General features: G+C 46.1%; 1 protein-coding gene across 1 annotated transcript in view; it reads left to right on the forward strand.

Moving 5' to 3' along the window:
• kif19 (kinesin family member 19) overlaps positions 1-11229 on the forward strand; it is a gene marked incomplete at both ends in the record, with an annotated part of 37022 nt that overhangs the window by 1254 nt on the left and 24539 nt on the right. Inside the window, one exon of the mRNA XM_084485592.1 lies at positions 71-151. Within this exon, the coding sequence (XP_084341718.1) occupies positions 71-151 (81 nt within the window). The remainder of the gene's footprint in view (positions 1-70; positions 152-11229) is intronic.

Genomic DNA, 11229 nt, shown 5'->3' on the forward strand with positions numbered 1-11229 from the left:
GGAGGGACCTGCCATGTGTGTTGACATGTGGGGTTGACTGAGCTCTGATGCAACTCTCTGTGGCCCCCAGGTTGCCCTGAGGATCCGGCCCCTGAGCGAAGCGGAGCAGGAGGATGCTGCCACTGTTGTGGCCCACCGATTGGATGAACAGGTCAGCTCCTCTCGGACTCCGCCCCCCCCCCCATGTGTGCACGTGTGTGTTTCTGCACATCTGTGTTTGTGTTAAAAGTTGTTACATTTGTGCGCTAAAAAGTGCAAGCGTAGGTGTTGTGCTACATGTTGGCGTTGGGTCCCGAAAGAGAGGGGGAGAGAGAGAGAGAGGGAGAAAGACAGTGGAAGGGAGCGAGAGAGAGAAGAAGAAAGTGGAAGAGGGAAAGAGAGACAGACAGACAGAGAGACAGACAGAGGGAGAGAAAGGCAGAGTCACACAGTGGGTGGGTGAGAGAGAGCGAGAGTAATTTGTAGGGAACGTTGTCTTGGTTCTACCACGCTGCTGTATATCTGGTGAAAGGGTCTAGCCCACCATCTATAATGCATGTGTGCAGGGGCCACTGTGCAGTCAGTACCAGCAGGAAAGCAGTGGAGCTGTGGGGTGTTTTCCACTCTTGTCGTCAAAATGAGCGAGAGGCCGGGGGAAGACAGAAAGGCAGAGTGACAGCATGGAAGGACGCGTTGTAGTCAAAGACGTGTCACCTGACTTTGAGGTGGATGGGTCACAGGCATTGTGGCGGAGAGGAGCTGGATCGCTTTCTCATTTGCTGGTTCCTTCGCCCAACGTGGCCAGAGAACCAAATAAGTAAGTTTGACATTGTGTTTGACGTGGTGCCATTCCTCTGAGTGAGACTTGGACAACTTGAAAGGTTTTTCATTCCCCGAGTCACTCAAGAGCAATTGGCTGTTATAAAGTCTACCACAGCCCTGCGCGTTGGAATATTTGTCGTGAGAATTCTAGATCCACCATTTGCTTGTCGCTCCACATGTACATTTTTAGGGACCAATTTACTTCTTGTGATTTCACACATACAGTAGACTTTAGCTATACAGCTAGCTGTTTACACCAGACCATGCCCCATGTGTTGTAGTAACCACGTGACCAATATATTCTGCATGTATGAGCTCCCAAAAGAGAGGATGGCAATTAGCCAGTGTGTCCCACCTGGAGCCCAGTTAAGAACCCCACTTGTGAGAGAGGGAGGATGATGGTGCAAATGAACTACATTTGAGGCATGGAAGTTGCTAATATGCATTCCTGCTCCTAGTGTGTGTGTGTGTGTGTGTGTGTGTGTGTGTGTGTGTGTGTGTGTGTGTGTGTGTGTGTGTGTGTGTGTGTGTGTGTGTGTGTGTGTGTGTGTGTTTGTGTATGTGTCTATATATAGATATATGTAGTGTTTAATGGAAAATCTAGTGTATTTATGTATTGAGATGTATAGGAATTAGTAACACAATTATTAGTCATGTATTATTACATATCTATATATAGATATTAGGGGTGTCACAATACACAAAAGTCACAATTCGGTACATACCTCGGTTTTTAAGTCACGGTTCGGTATGTTTTTTGGTACAGCAGTTTTTATGATTTTATTTTTATTAAACAATTGGATTTTGATTTGATTTATTAAATTGTATCAAACAAATGCAATTGAGGATAAAAACACAATAAAGTCCAGGACTTATTTCCATTGTGGTCCTCAACACAAAACATCAGGACAAGACAAGGCACTCACAGAGTGTGTGATAATCAATAAAAACCTTATTAAAAAAAAATTATATATATATATATATATATATTTTTTTTTTTTCGCTACGTACCGAAATTAAACGTGCATCGAACTGTTAGACCCATACCGAAAAATGTTGGTAAGAATGAGTGTATCGTTACACCCCTAATAGATATATATATATATATATATATATATATATATATATAGTAGTACTAAACTAGTTTCCATAGCAGATCCTTGAAAAGGCAATAAAGTTCAGTAGTTCACTAGCACTCTGCCAGGTATAAATGGACACAGCCACGTCGTTTGTGCTGAACATGTCTTTTTAAAGCCTAAACTAAAAGAGGCTTTTCCCTAAAAAGGCTGATAATCCATGGAATTAATTGGAATAAATGGATTAAGATCCAATGTACTGTCTGCTGCTGTTTGCTTCCCAGAAGCAATTGCATCACAAGCGCTCTAATTACCTCTTATTAACTGGAAGCGCATCCCTGGCACCTGCTGGGGCATCATGGGTAACAGAACCATTTTTATAGTACGTACTCTATCTGAGCGGTGTTCAATGGAAAACCCAGTGTGTTTATGTATTTAAATCTATTAGGAATTAGTAACACAATTATTAGTTGATTACCCAAACAACTGAATTGATGAAGTCAAAACCCACATTAGTCATTTATCAAGTTCAATCCTAAACAATTATATATTGATTGATAAACGAATAATAAAAACGATTGCTAGCAGCGCCTCAATTAGGAAGATATAAAACTCTCTAAATTGGCAGACACATGGATTGTAAGTCTAAAGCTAGAGGAAATCATTTTTATATAATTGTATGTCCTATATTTATATTATTTCTAAAAGATATAAAACAAACGGCAGTGAAATAGTAAAGTAAAAGAGAACATGTTTCAACATGTATATTTGCCATACATGGTCATACACGTTAATATAATGTGACCTAAATGTAAAGCAATAATCACATGGCAGTTGAGCTTGGTTACCACCTACACACACATCTTCCCGGGACAAACAAATACTAACGTGAAAAACACACACGCGCGCGGGCGCTAACGCAGCACACCCTGCTGCCGTCTGTAGCCTCCTTCTAATCTTACCCAGCGCTCCTGAGCAAATACACAGAACTGCTTACTGCCAGGAAAAAGCTGCCTCCACGGCCTTGTTTGTGCAACAGGCAGCGCGCCGTCGCCATCTGGCCCAGGTAAGCGCCGTGCGGCTTAGCGTGGTGCTGATGGTGCGGTTGGCTACGGTGGTCCTGCTGGTTTTTGCGGCCAGCGAGAGGTGGACCACGAGTCTGCCTAAGCCGAGCTGAGATGAGCCGGGGGGGTTTTAGTTGAGATTAAGCATGCGGTGGTCGGCCACCTGCCTCTGTTGTCTCGCGAGCCTCTCAGGCCGACTCCTATGGTTACGCACGCGCTCAGTTGCATCACGGTCCGCACCGTTGCCTGGGACCCCGCGAGGACCTTTTAGGTTTCATCGTGGACCGAGGGTTCTGTGTTTTTCCGGGGAGATGACAGGTTGCTAAAAGGGTTTATTTACGTGGTAAATGTTACCGATTTTGAGGAGTGACCTTCGTTTTGAACCTTTCAGTGTGTTGACGAACGGAGCCCTTTTGTTTTCTCTCGTTGTTTTGGCCAGTGTGTGCCAATATCCATGTACTGTGGCGCCGTGATAATCTGGTAATTAACAGACCAGACCAGCTCAGCAAGTGTAGCCTAGCTCTGGCTGATAGCGGGTTAGCCCCAGGACAACTTATGTTGTTGTTGTCGCCGGACCAAAAAACAACTCAATGTACAGTGTTGTACCTCTTTGTTTGTCTCACATTCGTGTCACAGCAATACCACCTTATTTATAATAAAGGCCCACGTTTGTAGTATTTTGGAAGCCGCATACAATGTGGTACAGTTGTTGTTTCTCAGTTTGAAATGAGAACAAACTCCATGAAACATTGGTGGCATTAAAGGACACAAACGGGTCAAATATAGTTAAACAAAGCATCCTGTTTGATAATCACTAATCTAATACTATATTAATATGATTTCATTATTGTATTCATCGTCATATACTTTCAAAATACCCAATTTACCCGGACACCGTAATGACAGAGAGAACCACTACGACAAGATTACATTGTTAACAAAATCATCCTCAATTAAATGCACAGATGAATGAACACAAAAGCCAGTTGTGTGTCACAAAGCGGCCCGTGCTGGCAGGCGGTCCACAGAGCCAGCCAGGTGAGTGGCTGGTCGCCCTTTACAGCTGCTCGCGCCAGGCTGTGTTTACACAGGGGCGAGATAAAGAGATGGTCGCTCAGCTTTGTTATTGGATCGGTGCCGCCTCGGGCCCGCTGCTGATGTCCCTTAGCTGCCAGCGCCGCGCGCGCTGTGTCCGCGCTAACGGTGCCGAGGGCTAGGCTCGTTATAGGCTGACCCCTTGATGGGGTCTTGAGGTAATTCAGCTCTTTTGGGAGTGGCTCCTTTGCGTGTGCCTTTAGTTCTGCCGCGGTGTAACAGACATGCCTTTGTTTAAAGATTGGTTTTACCTGATCCAGAGTACATGATACAGAGGCATTCTTGGTTGATTGATGAAAAGATGGAGATTAAATTAACGAAATAAAGGATTGATATATATATATATCTATATATATAGATATATAGTTGTTTTTGTATGGTTTGTACTCAGTTTAGCCGCCGTGTGTGTGTCTGTATGTGTCTGTGTGTGTGTGTGTGTGTGGTAGTGTGTGCGCGCGTGCGCATGTATGTGTGTGTAAGTGTGTAGAACGTGTGCGTCTTCGTGCTGGCCCTGTTAAGCATGCCGTGGACATGGGCAGGCCTATCAGCCGTGCACAGTGGGGAATACTTTATAGCGAGGCCTCGTATCCATAGAGACAGACAAGGTCAGGGCCATTGTTTGGTTTTCTCCCCTCCTCTTCCTCTTCCTCTGCTGGGGAGGATAAGCCCTCAGAGACAGCAGGGGGGACAGGTTCTGACAGACAGCTTTGTTTGGATGTCTGTTTGTTGTTGTTTTATGATTGCCGCACTGCCACCATTGGTAAATAGGAACGTTGTGAATATGTTTCTTATTCTTTTCAACGACACTTGTTTTGGGAGGCAGTTGGAGGATTTTCAGTGTGGCGACGGTTGCTTCCTAAGCACACATACTTTCACTCACTATTTTTGATCAGAAATTCTGTCTGAGGTTCTCTCTGAATTTCTCATTGTGCACGGATAAAAAACAAGGGCTGTCTGCCGTGTGAGCGAAACACATTTCTAGACCGAGACTTAACTAAACAAAAAATCCAGTGTGCTCTAGGCCGGTTGTGTGAGCTGCATTGAGCTGCATTCATCTTGTTCTGAGAAAAGAGTGGGCTACCTTCCAACGCGAACCCTGTAAATTAGCAAACACGTTGCCTCATCTTAGGAAACTACAAAGACCATCACCAACAAACACGTTGCCTCATTTTAGGAAACTACAAAGACCATCACCAACAAACATGTTGCCCCATTTTAGGGAACTACAAACGCTGTCACCAACACACAGGGTGTTCAGATTTGGGCCGCGTAAAGATGGCTCAACGAAAAGTGCATTGATTCAAACCCCTCACCTGAGGCTCAACAAAAGCACATCTAAGTCAGTGACGGATGAGAGAGTGTGTCTGGAGAAACTGTGAGGAGAGAGAAGCTTGGAGGCAGAAAGAGCAGGTGCGATGTAGGCGTCATTTGACATTTGTCATGTGAGGTACATGCTCAAATCCCAAAATGACCATATTTCTGTTCTATTCATTTCACATCACACTTCACTGCCTCCCTCCCGCCCTCCCTCCCTCCCATGCCGCCCACCCCAGTATTAAAACACTGATCAGGCCACAATCTCAAAGGAGAAGAGGTTGGTCCGTCCTGAATGGCCAAGCGTTTGAATAGGTTTGGGGCTGGACAAGCAAGGTGAAGGAACTACAAACAGGCCCCTGTCCCCTTTTTACACCAGCTTAGATTAAACCTCTACACAACTGCACAGTACACACCTTGCACATGGTGTGTAGTGTGTAGTAAGTACACGCATCGCAGTCGGGGCCAGGAACCAGCCTGGAGCCCCGATGCCTGGGCTGGCAACGAAAGCTGAGTGAAAAGAAACAATATGAAAAGAGTAACCCCCCTAAAGCACCCACCGCTTTGGCCACACTGTGACTATAAGTGTCATGGCGGCAGGAGAGAGGTAGCGATTGGTTAACGTGTGGACACTAATAGACTGGACCACAGACAGGGCAGTCAGACATACAGCCAGACCCTCTTTAAGTGGATGAACCTCCCTCTCTCTCTCCTGCCCCCACTGTTCTGCAGCGTCTCTCTGTCTCTTCCCTTCTCTGTATTCCCAGTCGACTTCCACACAGACCTAGAAACACACATACACACACACACACACACACACACACACACACACACACACACACACACACACAACTTGCAATCTGTGTTGTATGTGCGGACAAGCAGCCAAGTGTGTGTGACATTTGTGTTATCCACGTGTTGTTCTGTGCTTTGGAGCAGCGTGCAGTGAGTGACAATCCGTCTGTGTTTACATGTGTTCTCTACCACCACTCCTTGATGATCCCACTCCCCCCTCCCTCTGCTCTCCTCCACCTGATTGGAGGAGGAGGAGGAGACAGCAGGCCGGGGTTGAAGGGTAGCCGGTGTGAGCTTAGAGACTCCTTCTCCTCACGCCCCCAGCCTCTCCTTGGTGACACACCCACCACTAAACACCCCCTAACCCCCCCCCCCCAGCTCCCTGAGGAGGCCCAGCCACAACCAGGCCACTCCATGAGTCAATTAAAGCGATTGATGAAAAGGGCTGAAGTATTTGTTGAAACCTGCGTGCCTGGCTGTTGTATAAGAGTGAGTCATCGTTTTTATAGTTAAGGTTGTGAGTTTGGATTTCTCTTGTCCGTCTCTCGCTTTTTCTCTGATTCTCTCTTTCAGATTCTCTCTCTCTCTCTCTCTCTCTCTCTCTCTCTCTCTCTCTCTCTCTCTCTCTCTCTCTCTCTCTCTCTCTCTATTTCTCTCTTTCTCTCTCTCTTTCTGATTAATATCTTTCTTTTTTTTCCCTCTAACTTACTGTCTCTCTCGTTCTTGTGTCTGTCTCTTAGACTCTCTTTAGATTTCCCGTGCTCTCTCCCTCTCTCCCTCCCTCTATCTCTGTGTTTCTCACGCTCCCTCTCATTCTCCAACTCTCTCTCTCTCGGCGGATCTTGCTGGTGGTTGGTTTGTAACCCAATCAAGAGCAGGATGTTTTTGATTGACGTATCCTCTCCCTGCGTGTGTAAGAGGAGTCTCTTACACACCTGTAGGCGAGAGGAAGAGCAGACCAACGCAGCACCCTCTGTCTGGCTGAACTCTCCCGCCTCTGAGCACAAGACCTAAGATAAGGGATGGATTTGTTTGGGGCGGGGGGGGGGGGGTTTACTTGAGGATGGCTGAACGTAGTTTGTGCTGGCGGGGCATGCGTCTAGGATGGAGCTGGCTTTTGCCATCCTTGAGACACAGGGTGGCTTGCTGCTTGAAAGTGCACGTAAACCCTGGTTTGAGCTGGCACTCGAGCAGTTGTGAGTATGGACAGTGGAACAGACACATTAGGTTCCAAAAGAACAATATCAACTGTTTTCAACTGAAAACGGTTCACTGAATTGTACCAACTCAGGGCCAAACACTGCTGGCTCTCCCGATGTAAATTGATCTCAATAAGCGTGTAATCCGGAAAGTATCATGTTTGAAATGTTAGCAGGGCCGTAATGAGAGGTTAGACAGCAGGAGAGAGGCAACGATGCACTTCAACGTCCACAGAGGGACAGAAAGGTGGAAAATGGTAGAGCATGCGATTACAGGCCAATTTCACATCACTGTGTCGAGGCTGTAATACAAACAATCGATGTGTCATCGCACAGTCCCAATGAGACTTTGGTTGCAGTCGACATCTAGGGCTGCCCCAAGACACACAAAGAGCCACTGACGGCAATACATAGGTCTTAAGTCGGTGTATTGATATGGTCCATATCATTCATCCGGCTTTTTATTAGGATTCCCTAAAGCGTCAGACTATGAGTGAGTATCACCACTTGAGTGAGCCATTCAAGGTTCATCTCTGCTTCATTTTAGACCCCGCAGAAGGCTGCCGGCACCAAAGGAGGTCCGCTTGCCAATAACAATCGGAGAGACATCTCTGCGTTGTGGTGGTGTCAGAGGGGGGGGCTGAAGGCAGTGAGAAAAACAGAGTCAACGTTGTTGAATCAGCTCGTCCTCCAAGGGAGAAGCGGCTCCCGCGTGACCGCCGTTGCAATCCCATCGGCTTCAGTCTGGCTCTACTGTACAACGTCCCTGATGTCTCACTGTATGAGGCTATCTGATATCTATTCATAGAAATATACAAATAATATTATACGATTTAGATTTGAAATGATTCTGTAGTTTTGGTTTGTTTATTATTGTGGCAGACTTATACCATAACAGTGGCTTGCGTGTCTGCAGCAGGCTTATATTTACTTTAAAAGCAATAATCAAGTGATCCTTGTGTGACGGAGCGATCCGTAATATCTGGACTGGCTCGTCTCTAGATCTCAAGGCACTTTCTCATGCTAGCACAAGAAGCCAATCACACGTATGGTTTTCTAAATATCACAGGAATTCGAAATGTAATTCATTATGTCTGATTTTGATTAGACGTCCCTCTGAAATAGAGAAATTGTATTTTCTTTGTTGATCTCAAACACAAAAGTAATTTGCTGCATGTGTGATTTCAGGCGAAACGGTAATGGCCCATTTACTAGAGATGGTGTATTGTTGAAGTGTGTCACGTCATTACTGTGGTCGTTATGAGTGGGTAGAGATTATGAGATGGCTTGACACAGCGCTAAATCGGTGCCTCTGGTGTCTCTGGCTCCATCCTGTGAAGGTACTTGATGGGGGGTTTAATATGTACTCCTTTCAACCTCCAAACCCACGTTCTTCTCCCTTACATTTGTCAGACAATGAACACAAGAGGCCTATACTCTGATCATGATATTTAATGACGATGTTTCCTCTTCCCTTTTGGGTGATCAAGGATTCCTGTGACTCATTGGTCATAAATGAAGAGATGGGTTGAGAAATTGAAATGACATCAAGTCATCCTACTGAGCTTTTGAAATTGAAAGATGAATTTACGATCCATTCTGAATTCCTTGTGATTAAACCGGTAATAAAACGTGTTTGGTGAAGTTGAGGGTTGAGAATAACAATTCATCAAATGAATCTACAAATGACTCTCTTTGATCCATCAAACTTGAGAAATTAGCTTATGAACAGTTCGGTGTACCCTCTCAATAAAACCAGCTGTTCAGGTTTAGGATTGATTTATTTAGTGTATATTTTCTCAACCCTGCTACAATTTGCCATCTCCCATCGGCAAACAATGCCATGTTCTTTGTCTCTTTGTGTGCATGGGTTTGCCGGTACATGGTATGCGTTAGCGTGCAGACCCAGGAGCTGGCGTGCCAGCACAAGTTTAATTTGTGTTTGGCTCCACCCCCCTGCCCCACCCCCTCTGTTGTACCGTTGTACTGTTGTCTTCTGGGTATTTAGCGCCTGTCCCTGGGTGCCTTTCAAAACTGACCCCAGAAGCTGACCTGAGGCCGCCTCTGACCTCTCGTAGTAAATTGGCCATCTGCCGTGGAAATAACTCTTGACTTCCTCCGGGGAATTGTGCCTCGAGTTACGTTGACGTTTTGTGATCATTCTCACGTTCGACTAAAGGAGGATGCATCATATTTATTTTTCTTCTTTAAATGTTTGACGTTGCTATTGAAGTTTGGCGTTTTTACAAGATTGGTTGGGTGGTAAATTTCAGATCTTTTATCCTGTCAGTGTTGTCAGGTATATATTAAAGCTTTGAGATAGATGTCTGTGATATATATTTTTTTGTTTTATGATGGTCTTACTGTATACAAGCTATGAAGAACATGACCTATCATATTATATATAGATCATATATTATATATAAGTTATAAAGTTAAGTTAAGTTATAAAGGATATATAATATAGAGTTACATTCATCTGCATGGATGATACTGACTCCTCTTCAGTGGTAACTGAAGAGGAAAGCAAGAAAGTGCTTGATCTCTCAGGTCATTTAATCCTATTAGAGGAACTGTGTGTGTGTGTGTGTGTGTGTGTGTGTGTGTGTGTGTGTGTCCAGTGTGTCCTGTCCCGTGTGTTTGTGTTTGTGTGTGTGTGTATGTACCGTATGTGTGTGTATTTGTCCATGTGTTGGCATGTGTACGTGTGAATATATGTGCACGTGTGTGTGTGTGTGTGTGTGTGTGTGTATGTGTGTGCATGTGCTTGCGTGGGTACATGTGAATGTATGTGCGTGTCAATATGTCTGTGTATGTGTGTGTGTGTGTCTGTGTGTGTCGACGTGTGTGAATGTGCTCGTCTGTGTGTGTGTGTGTGCGTGTGTATGTGTGCATTTGTTGGAATGCGTACATGTGAATGTATGTGTGCATGAATCTGTGTGTGTGTGTGTGTGTGTGTGTCTGTGTGTGTGTGTGTGGACGCACATGAATGTGCACACGTGTGCGCGTGCCTGTGCGCGCGTGCCTCCCCACAAGCGTGCGCCCGCCCGCCTGTACATGGTCCCGGGCTCTGCCGTCTTGTGCCCCGGGGCGACCCTTTGTCTGGCTGCATTGATTCTGCTTGGCGATAAGATCCCGTGGCGGCGGCGGCCAGACAGTCTTGTGTGCGCCCAGTGGAAGAAGGGCGGCGCTGGGCGGGGCCCGAACCCAGGAGCCCGTATCAGGTAGGCTGCCGGGCAGGCCGTGCCTCCGCACTACGCAGAGCCCCTGAAACGGGATAGGCCATTGTTGGGGCGTCGCAGCGCAGGGCCAGGGCTTCGGTCAGATAACCACTTTTGTGCTGGCAGCCACCGGATCTTTTTTCCAGGGGTTGTGATTGCGAGGTCACGGCCCCGTCCCGTTTGGGTTCTTGACTTGTGCCTGGAGGCGGCGGGGCGGCAGGGCTCCGTTCCCCTGCTGACGTCAGCGCGGCGCGTCGGGTCGGGGCGGGTCACGCCAGGAGGGGGCACGTAGTAAAACCGCCGCATGCGCCGGATGGGGATACCACCACCACCTAACGCCCGAATCTGTACGTCGCAGTACAAAGCACGCACAGTTAAAGTCAACAGTTCAACTTTGTTTCAAAAGATTTTTAGTTTTTAGTTTTTTATGCAACAGGCTACAGGTCGATATGTGATTACTTTCCATAATTCATCCGTCATTGTATGTGTGTGTGTTTAGGGTCACGTGAATGGACACCAGAAGATATTTTTAGTGTGCATGTCATGAATTTCTATCATTTCTACCCGCGGCTTGCATCCCGATTTTAGGAACGAAAACTGTTGCTGTGTCTTATTTTCTCGAGCGGCTATTTAGGTTGAGTTTGCACAACACAAAGTTCCTAAT

Source organism: Micromesistius poutassou, assembly GCF_964030765.1.
Source record: "Micromesistius poutassou genome assembly, chromosome: 21".
Classification (NCBI taxonomy): Eukaryota; Metazoa; Chordata; class Actinopteri; order Gadiformes; family Gadidae; genus Micromesistius; species Micromesistius poutassou.